This window comes from Gnatocerus cornutus, chromosome 2 (genome assembly GCF_029298725.1).
Source record: "Gnatocerus cornutus isolate USDA-ARS CGAHR chromosome 2, icGnaCorn1.1, whole genome shotgun sequence".
NCBI lineage: Eukaryota > Metazoa > Arthropoda > Insecta > Coleoptera > Tenebrionidae > Gnatocerus > Gnatocerus cornutus.
The window spans coordinates 6,394,382-6,417,795 of NC_142234.1; the positions used below are offsets into that span (position 1 = coordinate 6,394,382).

The 23,414-nt window shown below is 35.6% G+C and overlaps 1 protein-coding gene across 4 annotated transcripts in view; it reads right to left on the reverse strand.

Annotated features, from left to right (window-relative positions):
- Positions 1 to 6,088: 6,088 nt before the first annotated feature.
- Positions 6,089 to 23,414, reverse strand: part of LOC148178344 (uncharacterized) — a 165,968-nt gene continuing 148,642 nt past the window's right edge. For all 4 annotated transcript variants that reach the window (XM_088030838.1, XM_088030839.1, XM_088030840.1 and 1 more), the window contains 4 exons: positions 15,743 to 15,894; positions 14,095 to 14,220; positions 13,846 to 14,039; positions 6,089 to 7,686 (listed from right to left, as the gene is read on the reverse strand). In XM_088030838.1, coding sequence (XP_087886964.1) covers positions 7,357 to 7,686; positions 13,846 to 14,039; positions 14,095 to 14,220; positions 15,743 to 15,894 — 802 coding nt within the window. In that variant the 3' untranslated portion in view covers positions 6,089 to 7,356. The remainder of the gene's footprint in view (positions 7,687 to 13,845; positions 14,040 to 14,094; positions 14,221 to 15,742; positions 15,895 to 23,414) is intronic.

Consider the following 23,414-nt stretch of genomic DNA (forward strand, 5'->3'; position numbering starts at 1 on the left):
CGTTGTTTTTAATAGTGTTTAAAATCATTGCAAATGTTTTTTAATTTTGCCATATTAAACGTTTAAAAAAAACAATTAGGATATTAATTTGTTTGTATTCAAACTATTTGTTCGAAATTCAAAATAAGCCCAATTTAAAGCTCTTTAGCTAAGCTATGGTAGTTAACATTCAAAACATGTTTCCACGTATAATTCGAGTAAACTAGGTTAAATTGTCATTGGTTTTGGATAAATAAACAAACATTTAAGCTTATTGTAGCAAACCTGCAAACAATTCTTGTTACTTTTTGTATGTAACCTCTGAAGAATTTTGTAATAAATAAGTAGACGGCCACGGAAGAATTTTTTTTTATTTCTAGTTTGAGAACAGTCATTATGTCGTCTATTTTTACACTGTGGAATTAAATTTCTCTCTTACATGTAAATAAAAGAGTGCATTTTGGGTTGCCTATACTAAAGTGAATATTTAGTGAGGATGGAAATAAACATCATGTATGGATACGTTAACAAGGTGTTTTATTGTTTTTCAGGATAAAGGTGCAACTAGTGGAATAAGAAAATATACAGTGTCCCAGAACACTTGCACCCCTTTATATGGGAAATTCTCCGTCAAAACCTGAAATCATTTTTCTATACTACAATGTTCAGGGTTGTTAGGAGCACTTTAAATCGACCAATCACATTAGAAAGTGTTCCGTTGCTAAGTTAACAAAAATTTGTTCTTGTATTACACACAGATGCGCTGTGATTGGCCAATTTAAAGTGCTTATAACTTAAATACTATAAATGCCTGGAAATTGTAGAATACAAAAATCGTCTCATATTTCCATAAATACGGGCGAGAAGACTTTTCTAGTCCATGGTTTTGGATCTCGTGAAAAAATAACGCTTGAGCTAGAAAAGTGTCTTCTTTCCCTTGGTATATAATTACTATTCTTTCACAATACAAAATTGTTACTCGTTACTACTTTTTAACTCAATTATGTTGAGAACGGTAGTGCCTCATTAAAATTAAAATAAAATGGATGCTATCCGTGTTGCAGAAAAATTAATAAATTTTACAACGTCAATCTGTTTTTTTTATAGTTTTAAATTTGTGAGTTAGTAGCTGACCTGAGTCAAAATTTCGCCACCACATTTCCAAACTGATTTATTGACCCATCATGAATTTGTGTCTTATTAGCACGATGTTATTTTCAATTTAGCATAAATATTTCAGGAACCCTTGTACTAAGGTTATAGTTAGCCCATAGTTAATCTTTGTCATATCAGGCCACAATTTTATTTAGTTGTAATTCGCGTGTGTTTACTGCATTATTTATCTTTCCGTTAACAAAAAAGAAAAACTCCATGAATAAATACAAACATATTAACCAATTTTCCGCGAGTGTCATTATTCGTTTGAGTGCGTATTCGTGTTCGAGATTTTTACCCGTTTGAATATTCATCATTTATATAAAGCCAGTGATTTTTAATTTCTGACGATTAATCATCCAACCGAGAAAAATTATCACGTATCCACTCGACTTTTTTCAAGAAGGTTTCATTATCGTATTATGTGTGTGGAGATGTAAAGCAATTTAATATGGGATCGATGGCTTGTTAAAAGTGTCATAACGATGTAAGTTATTAAAAGTTAAAATAGAGTGACTGGGGTAATTTTCAGGATGGACGTGGAGCAGACATGCAGTCTCATCAATCATCGCTGGAGGATACCTCAACACACTCCGTACTAATCAAGTCGGTCGGAGCCAACCTTTCTACCAACGTAAAAGATTAAAAGTGGGAAACGTGAGTTTTACCAGAAAAATCAGCGATGGATCATAATGGAAGCAGTGCATTACTTGAATTACTCATAAAATGTTGGGTTGGTATTACTTCTTTTATTGAATTCAAAATTTAGACTACCTCCATTGGGGTTAATTTATTAAGGGGTATTAAACTTTTATTGGACTTGGAAGTCACAACCGTACAATTATAAAACAATAGCGAAGGACTTGACATTAAATTTTTGATCATCCAGTATAGTTACAGTTTTGAATTATAGACCAATAAAGCACCGAGTTTCATAAGGTAAATTTTAAGGCACGAATCCAAGTTTTATAAGGGATGAGTGCCATAATGACCTTATAAACGAGTTTTTTTATACTTCTATACTTGTTTTTAATGTCTTAATAGACCATTTCGACACCAAATGCTATAATAGCTTTGTTTCCATAGCAACGTGGGAATGTTTAAAATACAAATTAGAAAGGCACATGACACATTCACAGGACTTTAAAACGAAAATATTAAATATCATTGCATAAAAAAATAATTTTTTTCTGTCATTTGGATAAAAATGGGTTTTATTGGAAAATATGCTCGATCAAAATTTGTTGTATTACTCTCCATTTTTTGTTAATTAAGAACCAAAGCAAGAAATTTTCTGATTGATAAATTATATACTTACTGACGTAATTAGGGCGAAAATCTCTTGAATGATCGAGTTTTAATTTTTATAAGAAAAACTAATTCTAGAATCTGAAATAAACTCCTCTTTTACTGAAATTTAATGAAACGACGTCATTTCATTATTCTCACCATTGCAGCTTAGAAATAAACCATTTTCTTAGGAATTCAATGAGGTGCAATTTTAATTAATCTGTTTTGACCAATTTAGCAGTGAACTTTCCGAAAATGTGACTTCCAAATAATTCACTGCTAATAATATTTTCAGTTTTAGATTTTCACGGCTATGCTGCATATGTGAAATGTTGGCAGAACCGTAATGAGAGAAAATCTCGTATTTTTGTAGTTTTATTTTAATTTGGGGGCAAGTTTGCGCTTTGCGGAACCAAGTATCACTTGACGTATTGGAAACATAAGCTAGAGGTTGAAGTAGTGGAAAACTCGCAGCAAACACTATTAAATGTGTATACTTTATTAAGAAGATTATCCAAGAAAAATGAGGCATAAGACGCTTACTGCTAAGTAGAAATTCCCGACGTTTAACACGAACAAGGAACAAAAACCGTTCTTCAGTATAAGCCCTTGAAATGCTGGATTATTGTGGATTACGCTCAAAGAATTTGCAAATGTTATTTATAAAATCCAAAGTGCTAAGAGCTCGCAACAACTTTGCATGAAAAATCAAAAAATATTAAGTGTTTCTGGAATCATCAGCTGTAGAGAAGTAGGATGTAAAATGTTACTTCTGGATCAGAACATTTTTTAAAAATCAAGGTAAAATCCTACAAACTTAGATGCTTTCTCAAAAGTTAACAACCGCAAAAGGACTAAAACCTCCGAAACACATTAATTTTTATACACCCCAAAAGTACCCAAATATCTATAAACCACCAAAAATTGTGCACATGAAAAAACAAGGCAGAATCCTACAAATTTAGTGTTTTCTCAAAAGTAAACATTCGAAAAAGATCTAAAAAATTTACAAAATGCCTTGTTTTTACGCACCCCAAAATGGCTTTTTATTTCTGGGCTAGGACATTTGGCGTCTTCAGAAAACAAGGCAGAATCCTAAAAAATGAGCTGTTCTTTACCAGCAGACCGAGACTAGAAGAATCTCTAATACAATTATTGTAAATCATTGTTGTTTACTTTCCGGTGTTCATCTGTTAGTCTCCGTCTTTCTCTTTGTGTTTTGTCCATCTGGTCGGTTGTATCAAAACAGTGTTAAATATTGTTAAATATATCATGCGGTTATGGGGTTTAACTTTAAGTTTTTTATAAGTAATTTCTTCGAACCATGTTATCTCTAACTCCAACATAAATTGCATGTTATTTTAATTTGAAAAAAAAAATTGTTAACAGCATGTCAGTTTAGATTTGGTAAAATCCGTTTATTATGTGTCTGTATGTTATACATACATATGGTAATTTTTACAGAAATCGTGTTCCTATTTGGACCAGGAGTGGGATCCAATGGAGGTGTATCAGAGAAAAACATTATTAACAGCTTTTCAACATCTGGAAACAACGATAATCATGAAATTGAGTGAAATAAAGACAGAATTGAAGAGAGAATTGAAGACAAATTTGAAGACAGAATTGAAGGCCTTCAAAACCGAATTTTTGCGGGAAATGACACAACAAATGCAGCTCACGCTGGAACAAGAAGTTGCAAATATGGTGAACAATAAAATTAAGACTGCTGCAATGGACACTGCAAATGTTTTAATGGACTTAGCAAACAATCTAAAATTCTTCTTTTATTGGATTTGGGATGTCTCGTTTTAACAAATTGGTGCACACATTCAAACATATCTGTTTAGCTTAGTCATTCAGATACGTTCTGTTTTTTGCTGCAATTTTTCTACAGATTAATGTGTCCAACAAAAAAACGTCGCTCTTACTTTGAGTGCGGTATGCTTTGAAGTCAAGACCTTTTGGTTTATTAACATTTATTTTATCGAACTCTTTTATTTGTTCAATTCCATTTTATTTTTGGAAGAACGAGTACATCTTTGTCTTTGCAAGAGTTTGTTTTGGACCTATATTGTTTTTTTGAGGAACAAAAGTATGTTTTCCTATTTTTGTCAATTTCAAATATTTGTACTCACATGAATGTTTTGATATATGCGTCACAGCCAAAATTGCGTTTTTTTAGAAAATTTAAGCAGTTGTAGTTTTTAGTTGCGCAAGCCGCCGGTACACCCGAAATTTCGCGCGATACTGCAATAGCTCAAAGTCCGCAATTACTGGGTCCCGACTTACATGGACGTCTGTACAAGCAATAAAATAAAAAAAGATAAAGGTGAAACGATTGATTACATTGAAGCTGTATTCCCCTCAACTACACTATCGCAAGTAACAAGGACGGTTACGCTGAAGCCGTAAACTCCTAACAAGAAAATAACAAAACTAAGACGTTGACTAACGACGACTCAAGGACCTTGGCTACCGAAGACTCTAAAAAGGACTGACAAAAAAAACGATCTGACCTTGACCTCCTACATGCTCTCCAATAGCTCCTCCACCGACTCTCTTACAGGTCCTCCTAGGTAGTTAGCCTTCTTGAGTCCAAAAAAAAGGAAAGAGCTTGCACAGCCTGGTCAACCGGTCAACACTCATCCACCCGAATCCAGGTTGCGGGGTTTTTGAAGTAATTTTGCATTAATTTGAGATATTTCAACAGTTTTTTCGTGTGCCCAATTTTTGGTGGTCTACAGATATTTGGTACTTTTGGGGTGCATAAAAATTAATGCTTTTTGAGAGGTTTTAGGCTTTTTTCGGTTGTTGACTTTTAGGAAAACAGCTAAATTTGTAGGATTTTGTCTTGATTTTTAAGCCGCGAAATGCTCTGGTCCAGAAGTAACATTTACATCCAAGAGGCACTCACTGAGAGTGTCCCACATTTTTACCTTTTTTCGAGAAGTTGAGTAAAGTTAAATGTCAAAGGTGTTGCAAATTTGTGTTGTCTGTAAAGTTTCTTTCCGAGAAATCTTTCTCTTCGAAACGTGCAATCTGCCTAAACCCTTTCCGCGCCCTCGACATTAAGTTAATTGTCTGAAAATGGCGGCTCCTTGGAACAAAGCTTCGTTAATTTATCACAATTGTGACTGGGTAAACATCTCACGTAATTATTTTCGTCGAAAATTTAATCAGCAAATAAACAAAAACTGCGTGTATACCGTATAAACAGCAAATTCGTGTTAATAGGAGGTGGTAGAACGGATTAATAAATCTTTGTTAACTTGATATTACAAAACACGGTGGCTTTATCATGAAACAACATACATCAATCATTCAGATTGGCCCGTCATTACCATATACGTCCAACAGTATTTCATCTCTTGGAATCCTAAAGTGTGCTGATATTAATTGTTGAGAGAACGGGCATTTCCGGTTGTTCATTTAGACTCGTGACGAATTTTACAGAAATGGTGCGATTAATGACGTGGAAAGGAGATAAATTGACTCTAAATGGGACGATTTTAATTTCGGACCATCATCGATAATGTTGTTTTGCTCGGACTTTATACCGCTTAGAGGTGATAAAACCGACATTTTCCATCAGCTCTAATGGGCTTTAATATTTAAAATGAAATTTTTTGTTTAATTTTTTTCGGGTAGAATAAAACTACAGTTACAATGGAGGACATATATTTTAATAACTAGCATTATGACAGAACTTTACATACATAGAGATAAATAACATGGTCGTCAGCGATACTCTGAAATTAAAAGCTCTAATAATTTCACAAGGCAAAGTTCACACGTTTTGTCCGTAATATGATTGTAATTTCATAGAACATTGGTCATTCACACTTCTTAACCTAGTTCTAACAACTAATACAACTTCAAAATAAAATTACTCCAAGAATTAGCTCAGACAGTTATAGAAAATCCAATAGAAGCAAAATTATTTTCTTAGTATTAATACACAACAATTCACACTTTCCTCGTGTTTACCTTGTTATTACTATTAATATATAGACTTTTCACTTTTGTATCGTTATAAATTTTAGGCAACAAATTTATTTCTCAATTTATTTTCAAAGTTTCTTCTCTTTGGTCGTAGGTCGCAAAGTTTTCTAATTATCTCTAAATTATTTATAAATATAATTCAACACAGCATTCACTAATTTATTCTACGGTCTAGTTTTTCGTTAATACATTTAAAAAAATCTCAGTTTGACCTCCAAAAATCGTTCTTAGAACCCAAACTGATCAACAATTATGTTCTTAAAATACAGTAATTTTATGATATGTCAAATTGTTTTCCTTTACATAAATATGTACAAAGGTCTAGTCTAAGTAGCTTTGGTATTATTTCTCTTTCTTAAAAAATTCAACGACCGCAACTTGGGAAAAGAACCAACATGAAGGGTTATGATTGCGCTTTAGTCTCCTGAGAGTTGAAAACGAGTCTATGGTATATCTGCTTCTACGAAAATCGTTCTACCTAGTTAAGAAAATAGAAAAGATTGGAAAAATAGAGTAGAAAGTAAAAGCCCACGAAATGAAACTGTAGCTGCTTCTCAATTCTCTGTGGCAAACAGCTCTAGGCAAGTCAAAAAATTAGTCGAGGTCAAGCTAGGCAACTAGCATCCATACCATAAACCGTGGAAGCAATAATAATAAATTGTAATTGAAATTAATATTGGACAGTGGTGGCCCAGTTTGACCTTCTTCCGACCACCTTCGTACTAAACGCTAAGTTAATCCTCACTACTCAATAATGACCTTAGAATGTATCCAAAAAATATGTACACGCGACCTTGCACCCTTTTCGATTATCAATGGCAGATAGAGTCGTCTTTTCCAAACAAGCAACAACCCCTCAACGGAACAAAACGCAAAATGTATCGATATAATATCATTTACTATGTAAGAAAATGAGTGTTTGGATCACTAATATGGTTCGTGTTCTATTTTTGGGGAAAGCCGCGTATGTCCTTGGGGTTTCCACGCCTCTCCATGTTCTGTATGAGGAGCTATAGCGGCTAAAGGGGGTGGCGAAGAGCCGGGTTGAGACGTTGGGGCGCTAACAATGCTCAACGCATGCATTATGCAAGTCTTGGCGGTGGACTCGACGTCCATTAGGTCCTCCAGTTCTTTGTCGTTGCGAGAGTTGGCCGAATCTGGGGTACCCGTGAGACCATCACGGCCATTTTCCATAAAGTCCGGTTCGTGATCGCCGTTTTCTTCTTCCCCGTCACAAGCCGTCTCGTTCTTATTTTCCTGGAATTAAATAGATGAACGTTTAAGTCGTCGTCATAAAATATAAAAATGTTATGGTAAAATTTAATTTTATTTTCGGCTCTAGTCGCTCAGTGGCTTTTATTTCTTTGACTGCAAAAAATCGTAGCAACTCCGAGATGGGATTTCTTTTTTTTGCCCCCAGGCACCGATAAAAGCAACAAAAGACATTCCGCTAATTTAAATAAACATCTTAGAGCAATATTATTACAAATGCGAATAATAAAGACGAGCTCAAGATGTTATTGTTCCGATCTTAGAGCTGTCAGCTGCAGACCGTTGTGGCGCGCCCTCTTAAGCAGATCCTCACCGAATATAAATTGGGAATTCATTCTCCTACTGTGGACTTTTTCTTCGCACAATCGGAAAACAAAGAACACCGAATCTAAACAGGCTTTGAAGCAAGTAAAGACGTATTTACATAGCACTGTCTAAAAACAAAAAGAGGAAATTGCCACTTAGAAGTCTTTAGTTTGTGCTGCCATCTGTGTTTTCTCTATCAGCGCTCAATCTGCAAATAGAGGAGCTCTTCAAACTATCAAACGGAATGTAAAAGAGAAAGACAAAAACAGGACATAATTTCCGGTTTCTTATCTTGGCTTTAACGAAAAATAATTAGGCTTCCAATTAAAAATTTAAAATATGGAAGAATCGCTTGAGTTATCTGGATCGGCCCACTTTTGATTTAAATGCTCTTTGTAAAGAATTATTCTAGAGGGGGCAATTAATGTTGATTAGCTTTACCAATTTTTCTGCTTTTGTGTAATTTCCAGCATTGGTCCAGCCACGTAACGACAATAGTTTATTACAGAAAAAATCTTTCACATTTTTTATCAAAGGTCTTTTAGTTCGCATATTGACACAATCTCTATACAATTCCTATACGATGAAATAAAAACCCTCTCTTTGAAATCCTATACTTGCTGAATTAGCGATTGGATCATTTAATTGGGTAATGCGAATCTGTTTTTTCACGTTCAAATATAATTTGTATGTGCGTTGGATCATCAAATGTCATGTAATTTTCTCTCGTCAACAAAAACACTGCCAACAATAAATTATAAGGGATGTTTCGTAATCATAGGGCTCGCCCATCATCCAACAAAGCCCTAATCTATCGTGTAATGTCTCTCTCCCGCTGATCTTATCCAATAATATCGAGCCCAACCCCGGTTTTGCAATTACGAAAATCTATGGCTGGAAAAGTGTGCCACGAAAATAACTGATTTATATTGGTGGAGGAGTTCTCAGAAGCCCGTTAAGATAACAGCGGGACCATAATTATTGACTTGAGTTCACTGAAGGAAATATGGAGGAACCAAACATGAGATGAAAAAAGGGACCATATTTTGATCAGTCACGACATAATTGAACACATTTTTAATTAACGTGCCTCGTACTAAATAGTTATATTTTTTTAATTTAGACAATTAAATTGGTAATGTAGCTACCATCAAAACCTATTTTTAATAAAAACACATTTTGTTATAGTTTGATTTAAATTTTGTTGTGACAAGCACATTTTTACTTTATAAAAAATTGTTAATCAAAAATGTTTGTAGCGTAAACATCATGTTGTGTGGTCTGTATGAAAAATAAATGCTTACTAATATGCAAATAGTGGGTTTAGTTTCGGAACAAAATATGATTTATGAATTATAACTAACACGCTACTTAAAATTGTAAATCAGGAAATAGTTTTAAATAATTATTACAGTAGTCAATACATTTTGGACGAAATTTGTACTGAAGCAGTAGTAGAGTCATTTCTAAAGTAAAATTGCCTCCTAATTCTAAATTCAAAGCTCGTTTTGCTCCATCAGGTCAGAACTGTTTTTAAACTACTTATAATCTTTTTAGCTTTTAATCTATATCGTTTTTAATACGCATGTTTGATTTTTATGTTTTTGGCTTCTCTCTTTGACCTATAATGTTTTCTCTACAGACAATAATTTCTACTATAGTTTGTACGGAGAGAGATTGAATGACAAAAAAGTCACTAAATCTACGCGATAAAAAGTGTACTATACGCGCGAAATTTAAAATAACAAAATAACCCCAGTTACTGACAACCCTGTCAACCCATTTCGCGTAGGAATTTAGTGTTTTTAGTGTATTTTGTAGCATAATTTGCTACCAACCTATACGTCAACTGTCGAAATATTCCAATCTCTCACCGGATAAACTATACCACTACTATTAATTCATAGATATTTGCAAAATAAGTTTTTTTTGGGTGCACTGCGTTCACTTTTGTGATTGCAAAATCACAAAACCCTATAATACAGACATTAATAAGACAATCAATTTTCGCACAATTGAACCTAAAAATAATTTTTCTGAATCCAGACCTGATAGAGCAAAACGGATTTCAGCATTCAGAATATGGAATTCCACTTTAGAAAAAATTTTTCACTTCCAAAATTTATTGATTAGTGTTATTAAACCTTAACATTGTTGTCAAAACTTTTATACAGTTTTGAAGACTTTCCTGAGTTGGTGGATGTATCAAATTTGTAAAAAAAATATAATTTTTTAATTTGTTCATTATCCAACTTTTTCTACACAAGAGCCTTTTTATTTTTCGCTTTGCCGTTCTCCCTAAGAATGTGCACCGCCAAAATTAATGCTTCTTGTTGTTTTCTACCCGTGACACTTTAGAGCGTGAGCCAAAACTCTGACCACAATCTATAAATTTTGAAGCATTGAATTTACAAGTTAGTCTTGAGAAAATGCAAGTGGATGCCTTAAATTACACAGTTAATGATGTAAACAAACCATGAGGAAAGATTATATTTACTCTAAGGATGTTCACATGATGGCGAGTCATCTAGCGACCGCACAGTGTATCATTTAACATCAAGACTAAAACAAGCAGCTGGATAATTATCCTTATCTTACATCTGCGAAAGATGCATAAAGTGGGAATAATTATGATAACGGCGAGAGAACTTGTGTCTGAGTACCAGTCGTGAACGTCTTGGGAGTAGTGAGAGCCGTGTTTGAAATAAAAGGAAAAGTAAAAAGTTGTTGGAGCTGTGGGGAATCGCCACATTTTGAACAGAAAAAAATGTGTTTATTATACTTGATGCCACGTTTCCATAATTAAATATCCAACGTTGTCAGCATCTCTAGTGTTAGACAGCTCGTTAGAGATACGCAAGAGTCATGACAAAGCAAGTGTTAATGATGACCGCCAACTGACACTTGTAGAGTTGAATAGACCGTTATAAATCTACTTGACGGATTTGTCGTCTGCCTGCAGCGAGGTGTGACGTTTTTTACGCAGGAGCGTACAGCTTTCTTTGGAAACATCTAAATTAATCCCTGCTGATGCCGAGTTTTCATAGAATACGTTCTATTGTTAGAAGAGCGCCTGAGGACACGAGTTTTTGTAGTAGGATTAATTAAATAAAAGTGAGTGGAGCAGACGAGATATTCATATCACCAACAAAAATGTAATACGAAAAAGTTGAAATTGAACAGTTTTATATGTGTTTTTTATGAAAAATGAAGTTGTACTGAACCTACATTCTGGCAATAAAATCCTTTTAAATACCATTATCAACCTCTGCGTCTAAGTAAACGAGCCGATAAAGATTGAGCCGCCTCTTTTCCTAATTAGTCCCCCATAACCGAATTATCTCCAAACAGATAAATTCCCTTTTTCGATCCGTCATAAACCCCAGAGTCACGAACACTGCAGCCACAATTAAGTAAATTAAAGCGTCGATTAGGGTTCGAAATGCTATCGAAGCCACTTCCTCCAAACTCAACAATTCTGCAGTGATTCTCGTGCGAATATCACACCGATAGAGACATGTGTAAGCCACGATAAGCGTCGTAAACGCCTAAGTGCGCCTCATGAAAAATGGCTCCGTTCCAATCACGCACCCTCTAATAATAAAACCTGTCACATCTCTCGCTAACCCTTATCTCTGAACGTCATGCAAAACAGTGCCGCCTTGCACTCCCTTCTAATGTTACTAATTGGAGATTTTCCGTTTCTTCGATGTCGTTTTATTACCACAACGCTATCAGACGATCAGACTGTTATTTATTTATAGAAAGTGAAAGAGACACGCGATTCGGAAGAGACGGGCGCACTGGGGGCGGCTGGAGCGACGGTGACCATCTATCAGCGTGTTCGCCGCTCCCAGGTGTATTGTTATCGGGGAAAAATTGACTCCGATAGCAGCCATGGACAGGTATTGTGAGTTATGAGCATTCCGGGAAGTGGGGTAAAAAACTAATTTGAAATGTTAAGAATTCAATACTCCAATGCACGCCAAAATTAACTAATATTTATGAGATATTTTTAATGATCAGTTGATTACATTTGGTTTGTAAGATCAATGAAATTTAAATTCTTTCTTCATGTCGTTATTCTCCCGTTGAAATTTCTCCTTAATTTTCTTGAACTGCTCGCCATAGTCGTAGATTGTTGGTAAAGACATTGAGTAACTGCCAACAGCTGCATCTTTCTTATTTTCTTTCTTTTTGGAGGCAGCTATTTTTTGTCTCAACTCCCTGACTTTCTTCAGCTCCAGCATGTACTTCTCCCTGTTGGATTTGAGCTTCCTGATAAACATCTGACTAGTTCTGTTGATTTTCTCGGCTCGTGCATCAGATTCCTCTTCGGTATCTTTAATAAATGATATCTCATTCTTAAATTTCTGTTTCAAGAGCTTGATCTTGTTCCGTTGGGCTTGTCTCAAACTATCAAATTTTTTGTGATGTTGATCGAGATCTTCAAATCGACGCTGACACTCGGTTTTACCAGTTTCCACTTGATTTGGCTGTGCAACTGGAGGTGAAGAGTGTTCGGAGAAAAAAGGATTTGTCTTGAAAATCGCTTTCGTGTGGTCAAAAACTGTCACAGAACTTGTGCTTTTCACCTTTGTAGACTTGGATTCACTCCATTTCTCCATTTTTTGATTTTTTGGTACGAAATCAGCATTCCAATATGGTAATTCCTGGAATAAATACTTGCGTAATTCTTCCACGTTGTTGTTGTTTTCTAAATCCTGCAAGAGCCGTTGTGCTAAGGTGAATTTCGGTTTGACATTTCTTTTTTCTAGATCCTTCAAGAACTGTTGTGGTAACGTGGATTTCGATTTGACATTTCTTTGAGGCTTTCTTCCGCAGTCCAACAGCAATGAAAACAGGTAGATATTAGTTACCACCAAAGAAATTAAAGCGTGGATGTTGGTGTCCAGGAAGAACTCTTTCAAGGCCAACCATTTCGTGTTGACTTTGCTGCCTTCTTTGGTAGTTGATTTCGATAAACGATGTTGTGTCAGAATTCTCGGAGGCATTTCGTATTCTTCCGATTTTTGCTGTGGTTTTAGAATGAAGCTTTGTATACTTGGTGCAGGGTGAAGTTTCTTTGCTGTTTTTTCTAGTGTTTTTGCTGTTTTTTCTGGTGCTAGACAAGTCGTGAGATTTTTTGTAGGTTCAAGCAATTTTGTTACATTTAATGATTTCAAATCTTTGAAGGTTTCGTTCATTTTCTCAAGAACTTTGTGATAAGCGACGATCTTCTCAGGTCCCACAGGCTTATTAATACGAACTTCTACTTTTTTCCCGGCGACTGGCTGTGACAGACTAGAGCATAAAGTTGCAAATGCAGAGACGCTCAGAATGATCACTATAAAAACAGAAATACCCAATTTTTGCGCTTTGCATTTCTTAAAACCTCTCTTCAGCTTCTCTTTGTACAAGTTTCTCAGTTTTTGGGGTTTTTCCTCCATTTCGTAGTCGTGCTCTAGTAAGCGTTCTTGGAGGTACTCGTCAAAAGTTAAGAAACCATCGTCGTTCTTCGGGTTGTTTTCTTTGGAAATTTCGGTTTCAAGCTGATCCTTGTTGTCAGACGAATCACTCAACTTTTGGTCGTCAGCGAGCGAGTTTTCATCCAGGAGAGTCCAAGAATCTGAACTGACGTCAGATCCGCTGAGGTTTTCGCGAATTTCGGTCATAATTTACAATTACTGAAGATTTTGACAGAATGAATGGAAAAATATTTTGTGAAAAAGTGACGTGGGTGGATTTGTTTGACTTGCAATGAACAAAATTTTCACAGCTGGCTGCAGTGTTTTTGGTAATTTGGAGAAAATCTTATTTTGTCAGCTAAATTCTTACCTTATCGGGTGTGCTATTGTCTCTCGGTGACATCGGCGGCGAAGAACAGTTGGCTAAAGATGGAACTCCTAACTCGTAGATGTTCAGCATGTGGGCGGCTTGTGCGTGTACCATCAAATCCCAGGCGTTCTGGAAAGCGTCCTTACACTGGACACACAATAACGCCGCTGACGAGTGGTCATCCGCTGAATTCTCTGCAGACAAATCAGCAATAAGTTCCAGTTCACAGGCTAAAATAAAACCACTCACTTGACTTGTTCGAGTCGCATTTGCATGTGAAACGCAGTTTGCAGTAAGTTTTCTTGTGCTCGAGTAAATCGTGCAAGTCTGTGTACATTTCTCGACAGTTGCCGCAGATCAAAATATCTTGATTGCCTGAAAGAAGTATGGAATTAATAACTGTTGGGTCGCTAGTTGAAATTAATTTCTTCCTCCTTCAGAATTTTCCTAACTTCATTCCGTTGCAAAAAATGCAAACTGGTTGCTGACGCGGTTGCATACAAAGTGAAAATGCCTGAAAGGGTTGTTTTTGAAATTTTAATGAAAAAACACGTGCGAATCTTGCCTGCAGATGCATGCCGTAACTTTTTCCAGGTGGAGTTGATGTGTTAAATTAAAACTGTTAAGCGAGCAGGAGAAAGTTTAAGTTGTTTTTGCAGTGATTTATTTCTCGCCGGGAAGAATTAACTCATTTCTGGTAATTTATCTAAATTTGTCACTGGAAGTAGTTTCGGGTTATTCGCTATTGCATTTAGAATCTACGTTGAATTGTTAGATAAGCAATTTGGTTATTAGAGGACTTTGGAAGTTTGGACACTCGTCTGGGCAGTTTGCCAGTTTCCGTGGTGTAGTTGTAGCGTAATTGAGTAAGTTTCCTCAAGAAAAATGCTTTTGAATGCGAGCGCCAAAAATCACAAGATGAATCGTTGTAAATTTGGTTTTGGCGCATCCACCATTTCGGTGAAAGCGGTGAATAATTATAATGAAATCCTAGTTGCCGATTTATATCGACTTTTCCCCTTTTCACGACTTGCCTTTGCCGCGCTACCATAATCTAAGATTACAACCACGAAGTTCTCTGTTTCACATTTAAAACTGTTATTAATTACTCTCTTTGTTGCGGAAAACAGCGTCGAGCGCCCTCATTGTTCATCATCCCAAAAAACTCCCTCTCTTAAAGCCCCCACGTCTGAACGCTACAAATCTGGCTTAATCTGGCTGGACGTTCATAATGAATAAATAACGACACCGTAATGCAGTAATCTTCAATATTTGTCTTTTGTGTCGACGTATTTTTTCTTTAAACAGTGAAGTGCGGGTAAAGCCAACCGTAATAAGCACTCTATATTAATCTCAATTGCATTAATATTTAAAACGGGACCTTAATGTGACGTCATAAGCGGATGGGTGGCCTTTACAATGTACAGACGGCTTTTATAATTGCATTGTACGCTAGAATGGCTCGCTACATTAAGAGTGACAAATGCGAACGGCTCTCCAGTGTCGCAAACATAGAGCGAAATATTTCCTCTTGTCCTGACCTTAATTAAAACTATTAATAAAAAAATATAATAAACTTGCCGATTTAGCCCTCGGGTGCTAGAAAAAGCAGAAATGCGATGGACATTGCAGGAAATCCGACGCAATTTATTAAAGTTCTCGTATGAAGTTCATCTTCTGGGGACGCACGAAAATGTTGGAGAAAATATTAAAAATACTAGTCTATAGTAAAAGTTTAAATTAGCACAACAAATTAAATTACGCTCGAGAATTTGTTTGCAAATTTAGGATAATTGCTTGTCTGCAAACTTAATAACGGTGTCTATCTTTCTCACACAGATAGGAAAATAAGGAGGAAAAAATCCGTTTTGAGTTATGATTAGTTTGGTGAACTTACTGTAGACTTTGAGTTGATCGAGTGGAGGAACGGTCGATGTTTTCTGGGATTGATTGTTCTTGCCATTTCTTGCAGTTGTCATTAACCTTTGCCTTTTTATTGGTGGAACCAATCGTGAAGGACCCACAGGAAATGATGTTGAAGCGTAGTAACTGTAAAGAATAAATGAGTATAAATGAGACAGGAAGTGTACGAAAAACGACTCAAATTTATTCCGATGAAATATGAACGATCGGGGAAAAAATATTGTCGCAGCAGTTAATGAAATTTAAATGAAAAATCGGTGATTGTTTATTATGAGAATTACCCGATAAATCTGACTAAACAAACATCGATTTAGAGTGATTTTGTGGACCACGCTTTGGTAAATGGCCGTAATGGATCCCTTCTTGGCCATAATGTGAATTTGAAATGAATAGGCTCGACTCAAGGAAATGAACTGCAAATAGTGAGATCTCTGATACGACTTTCGCATTAGACAAAAATGAACGGATGAATGGTACACAAAACTCGGAAGTTCACTTCGCACGGAAACGCAAAACACTTTTTATTTACTTTAAATGAAAAGTTGAAAGCAAAATGGGAGAGACGTGCTTTACAGAGTTGGCACAAAAGCAGAAACGCAACCGCAACCTTTCCCTTGGTTTTCTCCATGAAAAGATCTGCCTAATTATTATTAACTCGCTTGAACAAGCACTTCGGAGGTTTTGGGGAAAACGCCAAAAAGAACAGTCGAGATCTACACTACAAAATAGGAAGAACAATCAATCTTTTTAGAAGCTGCATTTCACGTTTGTGGAGGTATAACTGGATAATTTATAGTAATTATTGCACATATTGCTTCTATTTATGTTAAATTATCAGATATTACATTTCTCCAAAGTAAACACAAACGCAGTGCAGCTGGATTACAACAGGATTATTAAAGTTCATCTCACTATAATAATAAATAATAATGATATCCAATGGGCGGTTTTAGAACGTCTGCGACCTAATTTAAAAAGCTGCGAAAATTTGAATTGTAATTTACACATTTCAGTTATTTGATTAGTACCAATGCACAGACGTAATAAAAATGGATGAGAATATCTGTTATTTACCATCGTTTTATTCAAATCAACACTTGGATGTTACATCTTCAGATCTCTAACCCGCCGCTCATTTAAAGACGAAGGCGCAGGAAAAAAGAAAGATGAGTGTCAGCATCCAGTTTGTATTGTCGGTGGCAACTGGTGTTGACACGATGATAAAACTACCCTGGAAGATTTGTGCTACGTCATTAATGGTTGGCCCCAGATAAACGGCGTGTCCGTTAACCTAAACGGGATATCGATTTCGGATTTGTATTACGTTAAATCGCGAAAAATCGCTGGCATTAGCACCAAATGAATGCACGCCACTGATAAAAGCAGCCTTATTCATTGGCAAGGGTTGAGTTGCCAATTTCATTCCAATTAACTCCGGCTAAATTTATTATAAAGAAGAAAAAACTACTCCGATTCAACTCCAAACAAAGATGCTTTTTGCACCTCGTTTAGAAAATTCCTCTTTTAGTTTATAATTTGGATTAATGAGCATCCTCGTAAAGCTCTTTTTACAAAAGGAACACGATCTCATTGTACTCCGATGCTTTTATGTGTAAATCAAAAAGAGGCCAATCGATTGAGACCTGTTTGCAGAACAGACAAAAATGTTTATGCGAAATGCAATCTGAAGGAATTTTCTGAACTGCCTTGGGACTTTTAAAGTTGAATTGAAAATCCTCCTACGTTTAACCTGTCACTCTCGTTCAAAAATTGTCGAGATATTATGAAATTAATTAAAAACATTAAAAGTGAATAGTCCTTTGGAGTTATTCAGACTGTAAGTAAGGCCAACAGGACCGACTTGTATTACTTAAAATTTTTCTGCCAAAAGTTGGAGTAAATTGCTCTTCATTCGTAAATTGTCTCGTCAGCTGGTTCCCACATCGTACTTTCGTACAGCAGGGGCACTTTTTTCACGTAAACCAGTTTGATCACGTTTTCAAGATCAACACATTTTTCACTTTCCACACCCTCGACAGGTGTGCATTCGTGTTATGTGATGTAGAACAAAGAACCAAGTCCAACAACCCGCGGCATGCTTTTCCATCTAAAAAATCTAATCTAATTTTCATTGCAGTCAAACTATGGTACTATGTCTTTATGATCCATCGGGCGTTGCCGATAGACAAAGACTTTCATGTTGAAATGCCACAGATGCTTACTTTGCATCCAAACAATTAAATCCGTTTCAACAATTATGAGCTGCGGATTCTCAAGACGGGATGTGCTACATTCCGGTGAGTTGGGCCTTTGCTGCATCCGTGGACGTATAATCCGAGAGAAGCTGGCGAATGAGGACCATTACATAGTCCGGTAGTTCAGCATCTCTGCTATTTCTAACATACATTCCTTCCAACCACCAAATAATACCACTAGAATCTTGCACAAGGGGACTCGATTAATACCGGTGGAATGAAATAGAGATGTCGACGTTTTAAGAGAATTCCGGGAAGTTTCATGAAAAAATATCTTTGAATATTTGAAACCCCCTCAGTGGTTTAATGCCCGATTGAATATTAATTATACAGCGTCACTTATCAGTGTTTCCTATCGTTAATAACGAGATTTTATTGCGATAATCCTTGTTGATTGCATCTCTTGGATTTTTCCGGGCTTTCACTCATCATCGTCACTATCATTATAATTTCTCTTAATTGTAATCTGTAGCCTGCGCAGTCATGTAAATAAGACAAAAGCGGTACATTTAACGAGAGAATGCATCTAATTTACCACTCAATTAAGTCCAGTAAACAACGGAAGAATAATTTAAGGGCAATCCCAGGCCGTGCGTGAATTGTAACAATCTGGTGCGTGTAATTTTCACACTTCATTCCATCGTCTAAAAATTCATAAAATAACTCACAGAGGGACAGAAATGGCTGCGCAACTAATTAAATATTCAAAATTGTGTTCAATTCTAGCGAGTTTTTCTCGCTGTTACAAGATTTCACACACCTGAAAGCTTTGTTTGAAGGTGAGTTTTATTTCTGTGGTAAAAGTTTAATGCACCATTTACCATATTCATCCCTGTTGAAAGTTCGAGCGCTAGATCAATTTTCAATACAAATATTAAAGTCGTTTGCATAACGGAACTTGAAAAGAACACAAAGAAAAGCACCGACTAAACTCAAACAGAAGAATGAGCAGCCAAACGTTGAGAAATAAGAAATCACAATTAACTGAAATATTCTTGTTTGGAATATTTTAGTTTCATTCCGCGTGCTGATGCTGCGTATGCTTCTTGTTAATATCTTCGCGCTGAGTTTCCGTAACAAGTATAAAGATCTAAAGTGCAAATCTTAGAAAACGATTTTCTCTCAAGCGAGAGGATTACAGTGAAATTGCTTGATGTTGAGTTTTAGAAGTTAAATTACTTGTTCATCATATCGACACGTACTTCACTTCTACTTGCGAGACATGTAATGGCAATAAATAATAAATTTCTACAGGTGCTTTGGTGTAAGATTTATACAAAAACTAACTCTTATTTACATACTTGAATATTAAAGATAACGTTATCGATCATGCAAATAATATTTAGAGAATACGGGAAAGTCTCTTTTTAAAATGAAATAAGCATAAATTCAGTTCCCCAAAGCTTCTCTTTATAGACTCGTTTAATTTAGACACTTCTGTCCTAATTTCCAAGTTATCACCTCTTTACTGTCTACAAGCTCCCTAAATTCTTCCGGGTTCTTCCGGCAAGCAATTTTCTCTGGAACGCCCGGGAAGCTTTCACAGGTACATTGCAACATCCTTTTCCCGTCAATACTATCCTGTTAGCCATTCAGTGTCCTGTAACAGTCAGGAGAATTGCTGTCAATTTGTTAGAAACGCAGCCACTTGAGATATGTGTGGTATCAAACGACGCTATGATACATCCGATCCGGGATTATGAGCAGGAGATAATTCTTTCGTGCTCGATTTCGCTTTTACGGTTGTACAAGATTACGCTGTAATTATTTGCGTGAAATAGTCCGGAAGATTTAATGCGCTAGTATTTCTGTTTTCAGCTGCAGGTTTTAATGGGTCGTTTAGCGAGACGATGCAATTTTCTCGGTGGTGCAGCACTGATTCATAAGATATGGGACCGGCAATATACGAAGGAGGAATCCTTTCTTTACGTAGTAATGAATGTATTGCTTGTAAAACTAAGAGAGAGTGTTGGCTGTTTTTCGCTTGCATTGAGAGCAGAAAAATACAATTTTACAATGATTACTGATAAGAGTTTTATGATACTGTTTATAACCGATAATGTATTGAATACGCTACCAAAAATATGAATTATAACCGCCTTAAAAATGTCTCGCTCGTTAACTGCCCGCGGTATCATATTTAATAATAGCTATACAATAACTAGTTAATCATAGTTATGTAGAAGATTATATATTTTTTCACTACTGACTTAAAGACATGTTATTATGTCAACTGTATCCAAACAGTGAAATTAAATTTCTCTCCTACACGTAAATTAAAAGTAAATACCTAAATACAAGCGTATTTTGGGGTGTCTATATTAAGTTAAATATTTAATGTGAAAAATGAAGATGTTTTATTAATTTTAGGTTAGAAATTTTGATTCAACAATTGCATATGACAATTATAGGTATATCTTGAAGCTTCTCTACCTCAACTTTTTGTTCAAAATGCACCACCAGCATATTTTCACTCACATGAAATCTGCATTAAATAGTGAAAAGTAAAATTACCATAGATCTATTTTTGTAAAACCCAAATGTACTAGTAGTGAAAGAAGTATAAAATAAACCACGGGAGAGAAGACTTTTAAGGCTCTCGCTTTCTAATTTTCTTCGATCCTTTGAATCTCGGGAGATAATAAAGCTCTGACCAGAAAAGTGTCTTCTCTTCCATGGTATATAATTACTATTATAGTTGTGATGCCACAGAAACCAAAACCATACAAATTACCCAGCGGTTTCGATCCATCACGGCCCCCGAGGACTAAATTTCGCGGTTTAGGTAAAAGATAATCCATTTGAGCACCGTTCATTGAAATAAAGTATGCATTCAGATGATTAATGCCTCTGAATTCTTATAAGGGAATCATCGATTATACCGTAAAAGGGGGAAAGAGGAGTTAGGTACGGCGTCAGGACGCGGAAAACCGCGTTCAGACATCGGAATGTCATTTTCTCGGCTTTCCGACAGCTTCTCTTTGTTAGCTTGTCGACCGCAAGATATTTCCATCCCCAACGAAAAATATCTCGGATCTAAGGGTGGCATCTTTTCTTTAGAAGGCACGACCCTAGCGCAGGTAAGAATGTCCACCGAAAATGAGAATCTAACTTTTATGCTGTCCCGCCGATGTGTGCGTCGATGATGGATGGTCGGTTTTATCTCGATGTGCACAATAATAACCTAATAAAAGTTTTAATGCGGGTTTTGGGTTGGACGGGGTTGTAAAAGCCAGGCAAATTAAAAATAGAAAGAGAAAGTTGACGTGGTGGGAAAGTTTCAGAGCTTTATAGAATATTTTAGTATTGCATCAAGAAAATGGGCCGTCATCAATATCCTGCTCTTTTTTCCCAAGTTTAAAGTGGAGGACACTGGGGAAAGTTATTTCTCCGCCAGAATTGATAACTTTGACTGTTAATTCATGTTGAAGAAAATGTCATTCCGACGTCGAATTAAGATGCATGTGAGTCTCATTCACAACACGAAGGCAAATAATCCGGAAAGCTTAATAGTTGGAAAAGGATGTTCTTACGGCGAATGCATCCTGCAGGACCTCTTACATATTCATCAGGGGTTATCTGTCGGACAAGCTGCGGCCTGCTCGAAACGATAAAGGAATATTTACTCTACTTACAGTCTGTAATTAAGCACACCTATATTTGCATGGTTGATTAGATCTGGGCCGCTCCGATAGCCATTTGCATGGAGTTTTGTTTGTGTTGGTCTAATCACGTCACATTTTATCAACTCACACACATACGGTCTCTCCTACGTGATACTAACGTATTCCAGTTTGTGTAATATTCTAATTAGGTTTCTTACGGAGATTGCAGCCGCTACCAGATAATTTTTTTCCACCGACGTCAGCTTTAATTATATTTGTTTTAGACGAGCTTACAACGAGATTTACATTCTGATTATTGTCTACGTTTGTTTTGGTTGATGAACTTTGCCTCGTTTTAAAGTTTATTAAAGTATTATTATACTCTGAGGACGAGCAAGCGAAATTTTAAAAGTTTTGTGCTACGTATTTATTTCTAATTAGAAGAGAGTTGCGTTCCAAGGAAAACTTCAAATTGACTTTAAAAAGGAATGATTAAGAGTTAAGGGCTGTTTAACGACGATAATTCCATGCTAAATTAACATGTTTCAACTCTACTTTGATAGATTAGCAATATTTTAGCATATATTAAGTATCTGCAACCCTATAAACTGTAAAATGATTTAAGATCTGTATAACTTCTAAAGTCGATTTAATAGTATTTAAAACACATGTTTAAAAAGGCATTCTTTATTGTACGAATGCTATAAAGAGACTTTTTAAACGTGTATCTTACAATGCTTTATCAACGATTGTTTTCCACTAATATATAAAAAATGTTAATTTGAAATAATCTGTCAAATCACAGCCCTACAAATTTTACCTTTTTTTTTTTTTTCGAAGAAGTCTCAACGGTTCTTTATAATTTAGACCTTATTGTGTAAGAATCCGTAGATAGATTTATCATATCAGCTTTAGTTTTTTTGATTTTCAATTGTTTTTCTAAATTTTCAAAAAGCGACCTTAGCAGATCATGAAATTTTACATTTTATTTAGACTAGTTCTTGCGTTTATAACGGATGCCACTGCAGTCTTCTAAACAATGTTGCTCTAACATTTAGTGCTATGGTTGGTCAAGTAACATCGATTTCCAAAGATTTTGAGGACATTTAAAAAAAATTGAAATACAGTACATATTTTATTACAGCTTGTTTAGGCTAAAATTTCACATCAAAGTAGCTATTTTTTCAAAAACTAAAGCTGATCTTAAAAAAAACTGATTACTGTTTCGTAATCAGAACGCCCTGTATATCCAGAAACCCTTTTTACATCTTTGGAAAAAAAGTACTGTTGCACCGTGAATAAATGAAATAAATAAATAAAATTCGAAATGTCGAAAAGAAGTAAAAAGTGGAGTTTATTAAACAGTTACTTTTTGAATCAAAATCCGCTCAAAAACACGTTGTGTGCGTAATGTCCATTTCGCACCAGTAGGAAACAAGTTTTTTTCTACAATTCCAGAAAAAAGCAAAATTTAACGATAAATACTTCAAGTGATAGCAATTATTTTAAAATTGACACTTTACTTGAAAGAATTTCCGCAATGTTTTAGGGTTTCTTGAGCTTTAACGATCTGAATTTAAGAAATCGGCGCGAATATGCGAGAAATCTAATCTAAAAGTCGATAAATCATCTAGAAATGGGTGTACAAAACGATTGCTTATTTACAATTTCAATTCCTGTTAAAGTGTCACTATTACGCAATCAAAATGTCAATTTTATGTAGAAGTTGTAGAATTTTTTTTTTTGAACTGAAACTGACTTCCAACTGAACCAAATATCTCGTGTG